This window comes from Vespa crabro, chromosome 18 (assembly GCF_910589235.1).
Source record: "Vespa crabro chromosome 18, iyVesCrab1.2, whole genome shotgun sequence".
Classification (NCBI taxonomy): domain Eukaryota; kingdom Metazoa; phylum Arthropoda; class Insecta; order Hymenoptera; family Vespidae; genus Vespa; species Vespa crabro.
The window spans coordinates 540,549-560,620 of NC_060972.1; the positions used below are offsets into that span (position 1 = coordinate 540,549).

At 27.7% G+C, this 20,072-nt stretch overlaps 2 protein-coding genes across 7 annotated transcripts in view; both read right to left on the minus strand.

Annotated features, from left to right (window-relative positions):
• Positions 1 to 260: 260 nt before the first annotated feature.
• LOC124430358 (putative acid phosphatase 5) lies at positions 261 to 5,391 on the minus strand. 6 transcript variants are annotated; one of them, XM_046976790.1, is made up of 8 exons: positions 5,251 to 5,391; positions 4,075 to 4,283; positions 2,460 to 2,625; positions 2,244 to 2,339; positions 1,726 to 1,965; positions 1,167 to 1,473; positions 889 to 1,097; positions 261 to 693 (listed from the first exon to the last, which is right to left on the minus strand). In XM_046976790.1, the coding sequence occupies exons 3-8, from the start codon at positions 2,619 to 2,621 to the stop codon at positions 550 to 552; spliced, it is 1,158 nt and encodes a 385-aa protein (XP_046832746.1). In that variant the 5' UTR covers positions 2,622 to 2,625; positions 4,075 to 4,283; positions 5,251 to 5,391; the 3' UTR covers positions 261 to 549. The 6 variants fall into 6 exon arrangements, with proteins under 6 accessions (XP_046832746.1, XP_046832750.1, XP_046832749.1 ...); XM_046976794.1 differs by lacking the exon at positions 5,251 to 5,391 and adding an exon at positions 5,033 to 5,120 and having other exon boundaries at positions 4,075 to 4,174; XM_046976793.1 differs by lacking the exon at positions 5,251 to 5,391 and adding an exon at positions 4,939 to 5,037 and having other exon boundaries at positions 4,063 to 4,283.
• Positions 5,392 to 5,955: 564 nt separating this feature from the next.
• Positions 5,956 to 20,072, minus strand: part of LOC124430359 (diuretic hormone class 2) — a 20,097-nt gene continuing 5,980 nt past the window's right edge. Inside the window, exons 2-4 of the mRNA XM_046976795.1 lie at positions 9,045 to 9,166; positions 7,828 to 7,932; positions 5,956 to 7,730 (exon numbers count right to left, since the gene is read on the minus strand). Of these exons, the coding sequence (XP_046832751.1) occupies positions 7,604 to 7,730; positions 7,828 to 7,932; positions 9,045 to 9,136 (324 nt within the window). The 5' untranslated portion in view covers positions 9,137 to 9,166 and the 3' untranslated portion in view covers positions 5,956 to 7,603. The remainder of the gene's footprint in view (positions 7,731 to 7,827; positions 7,933 to 9,044; positions 9,167 to 20,072) is intronic.

A 20,072-nucleotide genomic window follows, 5' to 3' on the forward strand; every position in this document is an offset into this window, starting at 1 on the left:
TGATAGACAGTACTTTGACGAATGGGAGCTCTCGCACTTGCACTATAATCCTTGGTGTTATTACGCAATGATATATGCGAGCGATTCAGTGTCATTCGTTGCGTAAGTAAAGCGGACACATCCTGGTTAAACGATCTTGTGTCAATTTACCGGTTTTAACGAGATTATCTATTAAAGTTGGAGTTATTTTCAGCATTCGTTAGATGTAAAGATAATGTATCATGTTTCTTTTTTTCTATGAAAAAGTCACATTAAAAAAATTAATTTTCATCTAAAAACGATATTATTTTATGCACAATATTATACGATTGATTACACATATGTACTGTATGATTTTACTAAATGTATCTTATATCAAATAATTGGTTAAATATATTTATATAAAATATTTATATTAACAATGTTAGTTTTACAATACAGTTATTAAATTTAACGATTTTTTATATATAAAAATGAGAGAATAATGTTTAAATCTATCCTCTTTTATATTCAATCTGGAGACTATAATCGATTACATGAATACGAATTGGTAAGAAATTTCTTGAGTATTTATAAAATACATTCATTATCCCAATTAATAGGTATTACGTCTTTCCATACGTTCAATAAATTTGACAACAAACAGGGTTGCTCACAATTAGGTATATTCAAGAAATGCGGCTTGATTGATTCCGTATTATTCAAATAAAACACCTATGAAAATAAACGTCAAATCTTTGTATTATTTTGTTTTAAATTGTCTTAAAAAAAATAATAAATAAAATAATATATATAATAAAATAAAATAATATATATATAAAAAATAAAGTAAAATAATATATATATATATATATATATATATATATATATATATAAAATAAAAGAAATTACGGATGAAAGAATAGTCACCTTCACAGCTCGCTCCTTTTCAGAATACGAATGAAGTTCAAAAATAATCGTAGCCCCATATTCTGGAAAAAATAATTCATTCATGAATCCCATAGTTCTTAAAAGATTTACCAAGGTTACGTCATGAACAGAATAGAAGTATGCTTTTTTCGAATCTTTCTTAATTTGCGATTCTTGCATATGGTTTACAATTTCTTTCAGTAAGGGTCCTAGAAAACAAAAATATGTTAATAATTAATCGTTCGTGCATGCGATTGATCTTTCATTTATGAAATTACCTCCATGCAAACGTCGTAGCAAAGTGTTGCTTGTGAGTAAAGTCAAGGCACGAGCTGCGATGTTTCTCATTTCATCGTTATAAAATTTTTTTGTCCAATTTGGAAGTTCTAAGCCGTTTTTAGCTTGGATGTCAAGTATATTATACAAAAACTCTATATCTGTAATAGTTTTCATTGGCTGCTGAGTATGGATTGTTAATTCTTTGTAATAATTTTCCAATTCCGCATCAGATTTTATCGATTCGTTAATATAAGCATTCGCTAATTCTTGTTTTAATTTTGGACAAGGAGCCTTAACCACTATTACCTGTTATAATAATTTATTAATTGATCTGTGTCATTCGATCGATAAATGATGATTCTAACTAAAAATAATACAGTACGATCGAAAACCGGGAAGTACAGATACAATCTTTTCTTATCTTTAATATTAATTAAAAATATCATGAAAGCATGAGTTAATTTGTATTGGATAAACTTATTAATTAGTATGCATAATTATCTCCTTCCTTTTCCGTTTAGTTTTATTAACATATATAATAAAAATGATAAGACAAACCTTATCCATACTTCTAGGTGTTGTATGAACTGGAATTGGATGCCATTTTAAATTAGGTGCAAATATTTGATCAGGTGTTGGTGGATACAATCCAGCGAGTAATGCTTGTGCAGACATGATACAACGATCGGAATCACTGCTGCGTATAAATGAAATCGTACTATTGTAATTCAAACCGACTGTAGTACTATACATTTTACCAATCCGTTTTCCAATATTGTAAAGTTGACGCATTCCTTTCTGAAATCAAATATATCTATATACATTAGCCGTACTTTTATATGCTTAATATGTAATGATGTGTAAGAACATATGTATTTCGTAAAATTTCAAAAGTGCTTCTGAAAAAGCTGTTTGTTCATTACAATTCGATAATATAAGATAACATGATCGATTTTTAAATGTCGAATTTTTTTTTTATGATATTAATCTATTGAGATAAAAAAAGAGAAAAACAAAAAAAAACAAAAAAAAGAAAAACAAAAAAGCGAAAAAGAAAAGAAATTCATCGATTTTACCGTTGTAAGAGCACCCCAACCACCAGACCATGGGTAATTTTTATATGGATCCGAAGGATATGTCTTTAATGGAGTTCTATCGCCATGTCGGAAAAGCTGTAAAAGAAAATAAATTATATAGGAATCATGCGTGAGGATAATTGAAATCGTTTGAACCGATTGAATCATTACAGGATATAACATGCTTGCGTGTGTCAACATTAAAAAAATACTTACAAATATCACCTGTTGAATAGTATCGTCCTTGAGGGATGATGCAAACGCTGTATATGCAAAAAGTATCGTACCGATAATTAAAACAAGAAACACGAGAGTCGTACAAATTCCACGCTGTTGAACTTGGCATGATTTCCCATAAGACATTCTTTTTCGATCCATATTACTATAAATTCAAAAATGATCGAAATATTGGAGTTATAGTAATCTAGTTATAATAATTAGATATAGTAATCTAAAGGTTTAGATATAATAATTATAAAACTTTTAGATCCATTAGTCGATGATTATTAAAGTGATCTAATGATTCATATATTTTTCGTTTTAATATATTTCTTTTTTATATAGAATTATTTTTTTATAATGGCAAATATCAGAAAAGTAATATAGTTTTTTATTGAAAAATAATTTTTTTATTTTATTTGAAAATTTTATGAATATTACGTGACAAAATTTATTTTTTAATATTTTATATGACTTACAATTAGATAATTTTCATAATCACGTCGGCTCATATCTTTAAAATCGACTTGTGAAATTGCGCGCGAAATGATTTGAAATTAGTCTTGAGGCGTGTCCTCATAAATGTTGTAAGCGCCCATGTGTTGTTATGTGTACGCTTTCGAATTTAAATTAATCGGAACGAGACTTCATTTTTATATCTTTTGATATGAGGTTAACTAATTGAATAATATGCGAAGTATAATAATAATATAATATATTATTATTATTATTATTATATATTATATATATTATTAAGACGATTGGAATAATTTGAAAAAAAAAATTTTTTTAGAAACGAGAAAAGAAAAGGGAAGGAATGATAGCTTAATGGTCATAAACATGTTCGTAAAATGTTTAAAATGTTTAAAACGTTCAAAATGTTTAAATGATTGAATATGTCGTACTTTGTTTGAAGCAATAATACTACTGAGTTATTAAGAAATAGTTATTTTAAGGATAGCTTCCGAACAATAACAGTTCGCTTAGTCTACGAACTTACATCTTGTGTTTATTTCCTTGTTCTCTTTGCATTTAAAAAATTACGAGATTAATTAGAGAAATTATTTAAGATTCGTACAATGATGAACAATATTTTATTTATCCTTAACAAACGTCCAACAAATTCGCACGGTCAAATAATTTCGATGATAATATGTAATCCGTCAGAGGAAGTTTAAGATCACTAAGGATGCAAACGGGACCATCAAAAATTAATATTTTAATCCTCTTTTTTTCTTTTTTTAAAATCTTATTTATATTCCTACATATAAATTTAGATCTATTTTATAATCTAGTTTTATAGTATTAACGGCGCGAGGGTAGGTAAACAACCGTCCATTTGAGAATAAAACTATCGCGAGTTCCTCTCGAGAGTATTTACCCTTAATGAACGGACACTAGATTTAACAGTGATGAATCTTCTTCAATAATAATATTCGATAATAAAATTTTGTACGAGAATGTTAGTATCTATCTGAGAATAAGAATTCTCTTAAGTTACTTTCAAAAATTCTCTTAAGTTGCTTTCAAATCAATTAAAATAATTGCGAGTACTTTACAAAGCAATTGTATCGCAAGAAATTTTGAAATAAACGTTTACCTTTATACTTACGTGATTTTCACTTCGGTATCAGGATTCGATGATGTACTACTATCGTCGATGAACCAATCGCTACTATTTGATATCACTTGTTCGGTGTTATGTATGAAGGCTATAAGTAGCGATAAATTGCTTTAGAAATGGAGTAGATGTCTCTGGTTACGTATTGAATATATACAACGCTTTATCTACATTATTTTATTTGCTATAGCTCTTTTAATCTGAAATGCAAATTGAAATATATTTTTTTCTTTCTTCGTCATGTATTTGAAAAAATTTCTTCCTTTTCTCTTTTTTCTTCTTTTGTTTTCTTTTTCTTTTTCTTTTTGTGGGTGAGAAGAAAGCACCTTCAGTGCTTTGTAAGTCTGTGTCAATAAGGAGACAGACTTACTACTAATTAATTTTTCCGCCATATATTCTTGAATAGACTGTCGACGCGTATTTTTTCTTCTAGACATTACAATAGACTAGAATAAAGTAGAAATTTGGAGATCTGTGGACCTATTTCAGTAGCGTGTCCTCTTGTTAGATCTTAGATCCTTTCGTTAGTCGATAGATAGAATGCAATCTTTTGTTTTTTATTTTTTTTTTTTGGTTTTTTCTTTATTAGTTAAATTTTCATTTATATATTACCGTTTCTACATACGATAATTATCATTTATATTATATTTAACATACGATAACATTTATAATTATGTTACGAGATAAATGAAATTAAAATCATTGAACTTGAAAATTTACTGATTAAGAACAGGTATATGTAATTTTTGATGACGTACGCGATGTCAGTTATTATCAGCTATGATACGAACGATGAATCCTTAACGAAAAAAAGAATGGAAAGAGGAAAAGAAGAAAAATTATAAGCGTTGTTACATCCAATAATTCGAGTGAAATATTTCGATGCACTTGAGTACGATTATGATTATATACTGAATGGTATTTGGAATTACAAGGTGTTGTGACTAACTTAAGCCTGTATTACACGTTGCGTATTTACTGCCTATACATCTGTGTACCAAGCAAGTTAAGTTTACAAATGTTCGCAGTGACTTGAATTAAACGTGTTCAATTCTATTCCCCAAGAATGTGCTATTTCTCGGTAGTCACGTGACCTAATAACGGCATGGTTGATACATAACACGTGATCCGACTTAAATGTTAAATATGTTGAGGTTATAGTGTCACCTTGTAGTTATTCTTTTTTTTTAATCATGGCCGATTAAAAAGAGAGAAATTACTCAATATGTTTCAAATTCCATCGCTACTAGCAGGTATGTCTGATAAAATAGTAGCGGTTACTTGACGATTATCCAGTCGCTACTACCAATGACGACGATAAGTTCGCCATGTTTAACACGACCTTTATTGGTTGTTCGCTCACACATATATATGTATATATGTATGCATATACGTAAGACGAGAATGTCGCAAGTCTATCTAGTTATAAGATTGTATGTCGAACCCATTTGCCGATAAATAAGTTTTCTACATTATCGATATTCTTTATAGCGTGCTCGGACCTAAAGTTCCTAGATGATTCTAAAAATCAATTGCTCCTTTTAAAAACATATCAGGTATAGTAGTTTTACAAGTTGGGCTTGTAAAGTTTTACGATCTGGGAAAAAAGAATAAAAAAAGAAAAGAATTGAATTAAAATGTCTCGAAAAGAAATATTTTGATGATTTTTAATATCACCTAGGAACTTTTAAGACGATCCTTTATATTTCTGTTCTTTTTTTTGTCCTTTTTTTCAAAGAAGTATCAATTATCATTATAATTTTAATTTATGAAGATATACTTAAATATAAAGAAAGAAATGTTTGAAACTATGCGGATGCATTAGGGCTTTTTTTTTTTTAATTGAAATGAATAACATTCAGATTAAACACATTTTTGAGTTAAAGTAACATTTATTTAGACGATTTATAGAGGCGAGAAACATGTCTTTGTTACACATATCACAACAAATACTAAACGAATACTTTTTACTTTGTCCTAATAAAAAACGAAAAAGGATCTTTTGTGTGCGACAATTATTTTAGAAGAAAATACATAACTGATAATGTATGTAATCTATCTCTGTGTGTTATACATATATACACACACACACACACACACACACACATATATATATATATATATATATATGTAGTAGATCTTGTTGATTAAGAAAATGCATGCTATTGACGAAAGATAAATACGATAAATATCTACAGATGTTACATAATACTGGGGAGAATACGATCGTATGATCTTTTTAATCGACGACATCAAGATATTTAAAAATAAATTGCTTTATATCTCTGTTATTTCTAAATCTAAAATAGATCAAAAAACGAGGGACAAAGCTGCTCTTGGAAGTTGTATAATTTAATAATAAATATAAATAATATAAATAAACCTATTCAGTGCCGAACAACGATATATTGATATATGGCTAACATTTGTGAAAATTGCTAATGATATTTCGTTATATGTTTGTCATACTATGCGTTTAGGTTTGGAGAACAATTTCTAAGCGATTAGATGCATCATATAATTTAAAAATCATTTCTATTTCAGTCATTGCCGTTTATGTAAACCTAGTTATAATATTATCAAATTTATATCGCTATGAATGATACGGAATTAGTTCAATTCATTATTAATGAAAGTAGTTACAATGATGAAGAATTAATATTCGTATCAAGAATTCTGCATCACGTAGAATAAACAATGAGAGTGAAAGCGTTTCGGAAATTCGACGATGATAATAATGAAAATGACGATTCTTACAATAATTTTCATGATATTAATATAAATAATGATAGTCGATATAATTCTCGTCCATTAATCTTGGAAACCTTTGGTCCGAAACACTCAAAAAATTCAAAGAAGAAACAAAAACAAAATAAAAGAATAAAAAGAAAAAGAAAAAAAAACAAAATGTTTACAATTTTTTTTTTGAATTTTTTCAAACTACATCAGTTTGACTCGGGACTATTCGTTCAGGTTCAACTTTTTTGTCGGCACTGAAAGGGATATATATATATATATATATATATATATATATATACATATACATATGCATACACATTTATCTATATATCTACATGACTAGAGATAAATCATCGTTCGTGCTCTTTGGTAAATTGAATTATAGCGAGTAAGAATTAGAATAACGAAAAGTGTCAACTATACTATTAAGGAAAATAAAGAAAAAGAAAGAAGAAAAGAAAAAACAAATTCTATTCGCGCGCTACGTGTCACGTATTATGTATTAAATAAGAATTAAAATAAATATTACAGATTAGAAATCAAATATCTATAGAAAGAAGAAATATCGCAGTAACGTGCGTCAAAGTGCGAAACATGTAAAATTCTAAAGAAGTCTGACACAATCGTCTGACACATTACGTGAACAAGTACGTTGAACAATGTCGTCATTATTATTATAATTATTATTATTATTATTATTGTTAATATTATTATTATTATTATTATTATTATTTGCGTTAGAAGTTCACTTTACATCCTCTTATATTCGATTTATCTATATTTATTCCGAACGGCGCCTTCGTCCTGGACCACCAGCGTAATTCGCGGCTGCGAGACCCATCAAATGTTTCGCTGCTTGAGAACCACTAAATCCACGGCTCAAACCTAAGTCTAGTCCGCGTTTATTGCTAAAAGATAATGTATAAAAGATTAGTTTGATCATCAGAATAAAAAAATATTATCTGATCGACATGTTTAAATTATATCGATATAACAGATACAGACTTTTCGAGTTCTTGATTTCGCATGATCGAATGACGAAGACGGGCGAGCATATCAAGGAGAGCTTCAGGATCTTCTTCTTCTAATTGATTCCAATAATTTTGTTGTCTGTAAAGCATACAATGAACGGTGATTCGACAGTAAAAATAATAGTAATAATAATAATAATAATAATAATAAAAAGAAATATATAAATTGTAATTGGTCGGAGAGAAAGCATCGTTGATAGATCGATTATTTTCTAGTGAGATGCATTCATTCACTCTCTCTCTCTCTTTCTCTCTCTCTCTCTTTCTCTCTCTCTCTCTCTCTCTCTCTCTCTCTCTCTTTCTATTTATTTTATTGCAATGATGAAGAATGTCTTCGAAATGAACTCAATATTAGTACTTGAAAGATGATAGGTTTCAAACATATTCCTTTAAATAAAATTTACCTCGACTCATTTCTTTTTCTCCATCGACTTTATTGGATGCTTATCTTCAAATCAGAGAATCACTTTAAAAGAGACCATGATGATTTATGAAAAGAAACTGGGTTAAACCATCTATTGCGAACAGACGCGTCTTTCTTTTCTTTTAGTTTATCGTCGAAGGATATCGAATGATCGTCCTACCGGCGAGGCAATCATGATATCCATTAGACGAATTAGCTCAATTATCACAGTTGTTCGTTATCCATTTACACTATCTTTATTCCCTCTCTTTCTCTCTCTCTCTCACTGTCTCTCTCTCTCTCTCTCTCTTTCTATCTCTCTATAAACGATACTTAACCCCTTGACATACAAATAAAACGGAATTTGATGTGCCCGAAAAATACTACAGTGCATATCCTTTCCCTAAAATGGATTCATTTTAAACAAAACAAAATCAACACACGAGTGAAATAATTGAATAATTTAATAATGTATTGTACGACGTTCACTGGAGACCGTTCCTGACATCTCGGAGACGTCAAAGTCTACAATAGCACATGAAATGAACGTTTCCCAGACGTCATTGTATATCAAGGGGTTAAGAGAAAAGTTATCACTTTCTTTTCTATTTTGTACAGCGGCGAGCAAAAGTTTTTGATCGATTTTAAAAGTCTATTATTCTTTATCAAGATTTTTCTTTTTTTTTTTTTTTGAAGACTAATACTATCTTCGAAATTGTATGATTACATGTTTAGTTTTTGTTCACTCAGTATCTATTTGTAAATTTTGTTTAAATTGTAATACTTACGAAAACGGAGCAGCATCCGCCAGAGGACTTGACACCACCATAACGGTGATGGCTATCAGGATCAAACAGGAGATTGCGATTTGTCTCTGCATCTTCGATCAGGGATAAATCGTTCACTTGCCCTAGAAGAAAATTACGCGATTTTATGTATGTGTATGTGTATGTGTGTGTGTGTGTGTGTGCGCGTGTGTGTGTGTGTATGTATGTATGTATGTATGTACTGAGAAATTTTAATGATAATGTCTGAATATTTGTAATTGTTTATAAATGAAAGACAAAGATTTTTATAAACGAAAGACAAAGAATAATAATCTCAATCGAAATTTTCTTTAGATCTTTTCAGATATTTTATATTTCTTGAAAAATATTTGTATGTATTCGTAACTAACCATAAAAAATCGATATGTAAATCCGTTATGTGCGTTTAAAAAACAAAAAAAATAAGAGATCTATTTATTTGATATACAAGAAAAATTAGAGATCTATTAAGATCTATGATCTATGATTTTGATAATTATACTAACATACTTTTCGTCGAATATACATATGAAAAATTCGACAATTAGATAGATAGATATTCATTGTGTATGAAATTTAATATATATGTATATATATGTATATGTATAGATATGTACATATATATATATATATATATATATATATATATGTATATGTATAGATATGTACATATTTCTCATATATATATATATATATATATATATATATGTATATATATATATATATATATGAGAAAGAGAGATATTAAATAAAAATGAAATATAGAAAATGACAAAACCTGTGCAATGACTATTTGTATTGTAATAATGTATCGAATTGCAATCGATCCAAGTAAAAGAGATGCAAATCGTCGTTAATGAGAAAGCAGAGGATAAAAGCAAAATATAATAATCGTTGAAGTCATTGAAATGAAAAATGTCTTTGACGAAGCGCCTATTATATCACGAAATTCATTATGCTTTCATTTATGACTTTTGTGGTTTATAATTTGATAATATTGAACTATCGTATAATAAGAAAAAAATCGATCGAAAATCTTTTTAATTTTAAATTTCAATGTTTTATCAAATAATAAGTTGAATTTTAATAGAAAAAACGCGTTTCCGTTCGATAGTACACAAATGTAAAGTTTTCAAATCTTTAGTTTTAAATAAAGAGTCTTAAATTAAATTGAAACTTAAAAAATATTACCGCATTTTCCGATGAATTATTTATTCGAACATCGAGATTCCCTTAATACATGTGCAAGTATATATTAATTATTTTTCTTATATTATAAATGGCGAATTAAGAAAAAATAATCTAATAATTATCCTTTGTTTTTTCTTTTCTTTCTATTGTCTCATCTTGTCCATATTGCTACATTTAATATGAATAGTATTTAATAATATTAAGGGAGAACAATTGGTCTTATGATATTTCACACTATTGGTACGATAAGTTTTTAATAATTAACGAAAGGTATAATAGTGTATGTAAGGACAAAGGAATTACAAATGTACCTATATAAATATTTGCATCAAATTAATATTACTTGTAATGTTACATATAAATGCAATATCAATGCGATGAGATACTATATTGAATAAAAAAAATTATTTTTCTGATTTTTTTTTATTATGATTTTCTTTTCCTTCTCTTTTAGAATATCATGTTTTTTATTCGTTAGAAGTATATATATATATTTATATACATATGTATATATATATATATATATATATATATATATATATATATATGTATGTATGTATATATACTTAACTCGTTTTCGTGTTACTCGGTTTAGAGTATTTCTTATGTGGACATAAGATTAAGTAAAGGAGGGAGTTAAAAGGAGCAAAGGAGAAAATAAGGTTGTACGAGATGACGGTGAAGAACGATACAATACGTTTTCCACGTCGTTCAGAAAAGTCATTCCAATGTTATCAAAGAACCTGACTAACAAACTATTCAACTCTATTCTAAGTATTTGAAAGTTCTTTTACAGATTTTAAGTTTTATCCATCGGTTACATACATATGTGAAACTCTTCTCAAATATGAGGTTGACCAAAACTTCCTAGGTAATTATAAAAATCGATTACTTCTTTTTGAGAACTTTTACGTTTATTTTTATTTTCAGATTATGAAACTACAAGTTTGAATACTTTTTTACAATTTGAATAAAAAAAGGAAAATTAGATTAGAAAGTTTCGAAAAGAGAGTAATTGATTTTTATGATCGTCCAAAAACTTTTAGCCCAATCTGTATAAAAGAACGAAATGCGGAGAACTCTCGAATGAATTACAAAAGATTCAATCGATCTTTATTGTTTTAATCAAATTTTCGAATGTCTTCTTTTCATTTTCAATATTTTTTTTACCGTGTAAAATGTAACACGAATTAAAGAATTTTTCCAACGTACATACTTTCATCGCTCGTTCGATTAGCATTTTATTACGATGCAATCACGTTGCCTTGAATAGATTCGTTGTAGGAGTAGATAATTGGACTCATCGTTCTCGATAATCGATGCTGATGTATATTTACATGTATATGTATATACGTTTACATACATGTACGCTTATATATATGCAAGAAAGAAATATAAAAAAGAAATTATCTATTTCGGTATAAAAGAAGATCCTATTTCTCTTAGTTCGTTTTTCTTGTAGTAAAAAAAATATTTAGAAAATATTTATATATAAATATTAAAAATATATAATATATAAAAAGTGTATTATATATAATACAAATAAAAAATTGTATAATTATACACATATATATATATATATATATATATATATATATATATATATGTACATAATACAGAGTGGGTAATAATTTTGATCACGTTCTTTCTATGGATATGAAGTATTGTTCTTAAAATACGTATAGTACGAATAGGGCTATAATACTAGATCTTCTATTCCTTAAATAAACAAAAAAAATTTTAATGATTTCGTTTAAGTTATCACCTTATTACGAAATAAAAGAAAGAAAGTCAATTTTAAAAATTATTAATAAAATTGATTTTATTATATCGATATTATTGCAATATTTAAATAAATAAAGATTAATGCAAACTTGAAAACGATGCTTTTTTCAAATCTTTACGATTTTTTGTTCCAAAGATATTCGCTTTGAAAAATTTTCATTCATAATTCGTATACACCTGTTGGTAGAAGCAGTAGTAGTAATAGTAGTAGTGGTAGTGGTAGTGGTAGTAGTAGTAGTAGTAGTAGTAGTAGTAGTAGTAGTAGTAGTAGTAGTAGTAGTAGTAGTAGTAGTAGTAGTAGTAGTAGTAGTAGTAGTAGTAGTCGGGTCTCGTAACTTTTCGAAACTTATATAGGTCAGTGTGTCACCGAACAAATTTGAATGAAAATTATATATGGGTCAATTTAAATGTCTTTCATTTACATAAGAATATTTCCGAAATTAAAAGTCATAAGAATTAAATACCGTTTTAAAGATTGGAACTTTCTCTATCTTTTTTAATGTATTGTTAATAATTAATTAAGAATTTGTTATAAACAGATTTGTACTGAAACTAAATTCATTCTATTTTGCTAAAAAAATAAATAAATTCATATTTTCGACTGATTTATAAAATTACATAAATTAATAAATAATTTATACTAAATTATTTTTTTACATATGTAATTATTATTTACATATATATATATATATATATATATATATATATATACATATCACTGTATATGTATATATGTACCTATATACATCGATGATAAAAGTACGATGAATAGATTATTCCATAATCGAATGTTAAGATGCTTTTACACAAACAAGATAACAATGTAGTTTCATCATAGGTTAACGTTAGAACGTGTTGTAACGAAAAAAAAAAGGAAAAAATAAAAAAGACGAAAAAAGAGAAGAACAACGAGAGGAGGGTGTGAGAACGACGCTATATTTTCATTACCCGACTTATATTCTAGCTCGTAACTGTTCGACGTGATTCGAAACCGTATCAATTCTTGTATCATATTGCGTGAAATAAAGTTAGAAAATTGTGAATTCGAATTGTCAAACACGTTCCATTTTTATAGGAATAACTGTGCGTTTTCTTTGCATACCTATATAACGCAGAAACTATGATAAACAATTAAAATGCATGAACCAATTTTTTCTTCTTCTTTTTTTGTGTATGTGTATGTGTATGTGTATGCGGCTCTTTTTTTTCATTATAGTCATAGATTTTTCGAAAAACATAAAAAGACACTGCTTTGATGTACCGAGAACATACATAGTCAGCAACTCGCAAAAAATTGAATAAGTCACAAATATATGCTTATAATGATATACTCATTGACCATTAATAATAAAGATATGATTTTCAATTGAAAATTACTTTGCAATAATTTAGACATGTAAATTGAAAGCTATTATACATTTAATTTGAAAATCATTTCAACGTAATGGGGTTTCATTGAGTACGTTATACTTTTATCACATGTCGAATTTATCAATAATGTATTTTTCATTGTTAAGGAATTAATAATAAATATTAACTCAATTCTATTTAGAGATTGCAATATATTAACACATCTTGCGATGTCAAAAAAAATTTTCTATAGAAAGTTCTCACGATCATGTGTACATGTATATATATATATATATATATATATATATATATATATATATATATATATATATATTTTTTTTTTTTTTTTTTTTTTTTCTTTCTTTCTTATTGTGTAATAAAGTCGAGGGACGAAACATTATTAAAGACATTTATATCGTATCCCATCGGTTAAACCTGAGATTATAATAGTAATACGTTTTACGAGCTGATCCGCACAATTTTCTTACGTTTGTTCAGCCTACGATGACAATATTATAGCTTTTCCTTAACTTACGTTTTGATAAAGAATATTAGTTCTTAGGGAGGATCTCAAGAATTCGACGGAAGGTAGAAAAAAACACACAATGTTATCTTTTTCCTTATCCCATCCCTTATCCCTTTCCTTTCATTTTTTCTCTCTTTCACTCTCCCTTTTACACATACACACACACACACACTTTATATACATACATATACACTTTTGGCCTTGGTTGTGTTATAACTACGAAGTAAACGAAGTAAATGATAAAAAAAATAAAAAAGAAAAAAATGTGGTGAACCTACGCACAATACCATTTCTAAATAAAAGGGTCAAAATGGTATTGTGCGTAGATTAAGATGAGGGACAAAAAATGTATTTCTATTTTCAATTGGATCATTCGAAAGAGACGACAAATTCGATATACAAAAATAAGATGAATGAGACTAAAGAAAACAAACGAGATGGATATGGTGCTTTAAGAAAAACGTTTCTTAAAATGGGGGATCAAACAAATTGTAGGAATTGCTGAAGTATTTTCTAAGATGTAATAACTTTTAGAAGTTAGTGATATGTGTGTGAAAGTGTGGAAAGAAATCGAAATGGAGAGAGTAAAGGGATTTACGTTCTCAATTAAATTATCGAACGTGGTATTTCGTATCCCACATGATGTGTCTTCCTAACACAACTTATATTTTTTTCTTTCTCTCTTACTCTTGCACTCTCTTTTTTTCCCTTTCTCTATCTCTTTCTTCCTCTCCTTCTCCCCTTTTTTCTTTCACTTTCTCCCCTTTGGGAACATGACGTTCTTGAACACGTGCTACGTGACCATCGAGTTTTCTATATTTTATAAAGTTCCGAGATATATACCAGAAACTTGTGTATGTGTATGTGTGTGTTATGCTTACATATATTTAATACATCGATGATTATATGTATGCTATAATACATGAAAACTAATGCGTTTTGACTATATTCATAATTAAATGAAAATATTATATGTTCAAGAAAATTGATAATATGTATATAAAAATTAATCGAACGCTATATCTAACGGAATATAAATTCTACTACGATAACGAAACACACAATATTGTATATTATCATAATTAGATAGTTCGTGCAGATGTATGTGCAAAAATACAACTACACCTATTTACTCGTGAAAATGTTCAACAATGTTTCAACCAACAAAATTTTAATTTACTCGAAAAAGAGAAAGAGAGAGAGAGAGAGAGAAAGAGAGAGAGAGATCGTAAAAACTCTTTTTCTTGATAACTATCAAATGTTATTACATATATAGATATTTTATGATCGATCGAGTGATTAATATAATGGATAAATATCTCGAAGAGATTAGGAAGATAGATTTAATGAAATATGTATTATTTTTGAGAAAGATGGGAGAGAGGTAAGTTGGCAGGGGGGTTGGTTAATTAGATTGTTCTTTGATGGGTGGTTTCTCGTATGAATATTAATGATATTACTTCCGGAGAGGAAGATCGAAATAGTCTCGAAGAATATTTTCCTCGAGGGAGAAAATTACGAAGACAAGACGTTATAAATTAACTTCTCTCTCTTTCTCTCTTTCTCTCTTCTCTCTCTTTCTCTCTCTCTCTCTCTTTCTCTCTCTCTCTCTTTCTCTTTCTCTTTCTCTCTCTGTCTCTGTCTCTATCTCCCAAAACATGGTGGACCAATACCCTATGAAAAATAAATATATATAATGATCTAGCGTTGCAAGATAAATGGGTGAACAGTCATCTGAGTATTATCGAGACTTTTTTGATTGTTCCTTACTCAATGAAGAATACATGAGTTGTCATATTCGAATAAAAAGCAAGAAAGAAAGAAAGAGAGAAATCTTATGTGACAAAGAGAGAGATAAGATCGTCGATATTTTTAGATCTTTTTTCACATTCTAAGTCAGCTGAAAGCACGATGAAATATATTTATGTACGATGATCAATCGAATATATACTGAATTCGTAAAAAAAGATAAAAGAAAAAAGGAAAAGAAAGGAAAATCAAGAAAAGATGATTGAGACCAAAGTAATTCATCTAATAAATCGTCTTTTCAAATACTTTTTTGTTTGATGACTTTATGATCAGAATCTTCAGAAGATAAGGACTTGCGAAGATTGAAAGAGATCGATATCATACTATTTTATAAGAAAGAATTGATCTATTTCGAATTATTATTATTACAATTTTAATTGAAAGAAATTATATATACATATATATATATATACATATATTATATATATATATATATATATATATATATATATATATATATATTTCTTTGTTCATTTACACAGTCCTTCAGTATTAAATGATCAAAAAATAATTTTGTATGATCTAAAAAAAATAATTACGATTTATTTCAATAATTCAATTCAATATTTTAAACATTTTTAGATCAAATTATTCGTATTATATGTATTCGTTAATTTAATATTTTATTATAATTTAATATTAATTATTATAAACGTTAATAATAATTAATGAGAATTAATTTAATATATCAAACGAAATGTTATCGAAATATTTTTATTAACACTCGTCTATAAATATCAAAATATAATACTTGAATCAATAAACAATATTTAAATCCTTGTACGTTACCCGGATTATTCAAATTTTATTCACCGATTTAGATAACCAAGTATTGGAATATAATAAAATTTGAATTTTGCTATTAACTCTGATAACAATAATAATAACTATTATTCCAAAACTTTTTCAACGTATATTAGTTATCGAAAAAAATTACGTTATATCGATTTATGCGAAATTTGTTTAGAAAGTCAAGACTACAATCAATTTTTTCGATATAGATTAATCGAATTGCATTTTATATACGTCACAATATGATAGCGTGTTGCCGTCGATAAGTCTTATGAAAGAATAAACGACTTCGAAAAAAAACGAAAATAAGAAAAGAAAAAAACAAATAAATTAAAAATAAGTAAAACGCTTATCTTCGTTGCACGAACGATTTTTTATGGTCAATTTTACCACAGTTTTTTTTTATTTTTTTGTTTCTTTTTTTACCCTTTTTATGGTATCATCGTTCGTATAGAACTACAGGATAAATTTGATAGAAAAAAGAATTATGCGTGCGCGTTACCCGTAAAATCTTCTCCGTTATGTTCTAAGATCGAGTAGCTGTCGAGTATAAGAAAATCGTTCGACCGTGTTATCATTCATCAAATTATATAAAATTGGAAGCTTGACCGTTTAAGATTAGAGTTACCACGACATCCATTTAAACACATCGCGTTTATTATCCATGTCGAGTTGCTATCATCCCTACCAAAATTACTCATTAATGTATTCATTAACATGTATCCCATTCATATATATACATACATATATATACGTACATTGAGTTTTATATGAGAAAATTATTTTATATATATACATATATAAAATAATTTTAAATAATGTTTATAAAAAAGGAACAAACATATGGATTATCTGATATTTTCATTGAAAATTTATCCTATATATATATTATACTATATATTATACTATATATTATGCTATATATATTATGCTATATATATATATATATATATATATATATATATATATATATGTATATATGTATGTATGTAAACAAATAAAAATTATTTCGAACTATTATATAATGCAATAAATATATATAAACTATGTAAAATTATTAAAAAATATACATGAGAAAAATAAATAAGAATATTTCTATAAAATTAATTATAATCACGTATAATTGAACGTTATTCAAATATATTATGTTTCTTTACAGTACTAATCACAATATTTCGTATAAATAACTCACATTAATGATTTAATTTTTTATATATATATATATATAGTATAAATTTTCAATGAAAATTTCAGACAATCCATATGATTGTTCCTTTTTTTTTAATTTTGTTCGAAACGTAAATACAAAATAAAATGTATGTAATCAATACACATATATATATTTATAACTGAATCCTTAATATGCGAATCGATCAGATAATCAAAAAATTTAAATAAAACAGAATTTAAAAAAAAAAATTTTAAATAATTAATTCCCATCCCGTACTTATAAATATATACATACATATATAAAATAAATTGTTAGAAATACGTGTTAGAATGCAAGAGTGATCCTTATATACATACATGTTTCTTTATCGATAATGTTCAAGCGATTTAATAATACTAGTAAAAGTCAATAAACTTGAACGCGCCGGTAGCATAGTTTAGTGATAGCAAAGGCGAATGCGATTATAGAATGTTCACGGTAAGTTTTCCGCAAGAAGTAAGCTTTCGAAAGTGTTGACAAACTCGATAAATAAAAAGCTCCTTTCCTCTTTTTTCACCTTTTGCACTCTATACGTAAAATAGCGTTTCTCTTTTGAAAAGAAATCGAGGTTAAAGCCATCGGGATGTATTTGTCACTTTTTCGTAGGATTTTTCATGGAAAACTCTTTCATTCTTTCTCTCTCTCTTTTTCTTTCTCTCTTTCACTCACTCTCTCTCTCTCTTTCTCTCTTTCTCTCTCTCTCTCTCTTTCTTTCTCTTTGTCTCTCTATCTCTCTATTTCTCCATCTCTCTTTATCGTTTTATATCCTTGTGTGTTTAAAGTACAGAAGTAAACTGTAAAATCGTGTTAGTGGCTAAAATCGAAAGGAAATTTTGTCGTTGAAGAGGATGAAAAGGATAAAATAAACTTAGGGAAAACGGAATTTCTTGTTTGTTTGTTTGTTTGTTTGTTTGAGAGAGAGAGAGATAAAGAGAGAAAGAATGACTAGAAATATTCGCATATTTTCAAAGCAAAACGATAAGTGCATAGCAACTTATGTAAACGCATCTTCTCTTACATGGCATTGTAAAATTTGTTTCCTTAAATTGGATTGTGTTTACTATATCTTTTGCGTCCATCGCCATTGAAAGTTCTCGGAAACACGGTGAAAATCGTTGGAAAACGTGGCGAGAATTAGCGGCATGAGAATCTCAAGCATTACGGAATTTTGAACATTTTCGAGATAGAGAGATACAGAGAGAAAGAGAGTGGTAAAGGGAGGGAGAGAGAGAGAAAGAGAGAGAGAGAGAGAGAGAGAGAGAGACGTATGCAAAAAGCCGGAGGCATCGTTCCCCTCTTTAACTTCGTTGAAACAACCGCGTACCTTTACTTTCTCATACTTGTCATTGTCTAAGTTGTTTCAATGCTTTAATAAAGCCTAACATGAAAGAAAATGTTCGAATGGACGTGTTCTATTTAGCAAAAAAACAGAGAGAGAGAGAGAGAGAGAGAGAGAAAGAGAGGAAGAAAAAAATTATAAACAGATCATATACCTTCAAGGAATACATATTTTCTTATCGCATGACGAGAAAATAAGAAAATATATTTTATATATATATGTATATATATATATATATATATATATGTTTGTATATATATGTTTGAATATATATATATATGTGTATATACATATATATGTATGTATGTATGTATATATATAGAGCGTATATTTTGTTTTACGTTAGAATCGTCACATGGGAACGATTACATCGAAATCTGATACGAATGAGTGGATACTATGGAAAATCATAAATATAAATACGTTCCAGTCTAGTATGATAAATTCAACTTCGTCTTCTATCGAGAATGAAACTTTTTATTACGTTCAATCTATTTTCAATTTTTGAGGACTTTAGAAATGAATTTTTATCTCCGTACAATTTCATTTTGGTAAATTACGAAGAAAGGAAAAAGTACGTTGAATATTGTAGAAATGAAAATAAAAATGAAAATTTCTAATAATAAAATTTTTATTGAATAATATCAATATTTTTCATCGGTGCTTTCTATCTCTATTTATCTCTCTATCTCTCTATCTCTTTCTCCATCTATCTCTCTTTATTTCTCTCTATATCTCTTTATCTTTCTTTTTTTTTCTTTTTTATTCTTTCTATGCGGTTTTATTAATAATAAGATTTAATTGCACCGCTTCCGCCTGCGTCCTCTGTTAAATCAAATAACTAGATACTTCCAATTAGAAGTAACTACTTTATTAACCCTGGAATACTTGATTAAGGTTTTCTGGTACCATTGGAAACCGAGTTTCGAGCAAACATTAAGTAAGCTTATTTCTATCGTTTGCGAACCGTAACGGTGTTCTTAGATTATCGACTTTTATAAGTTCTCA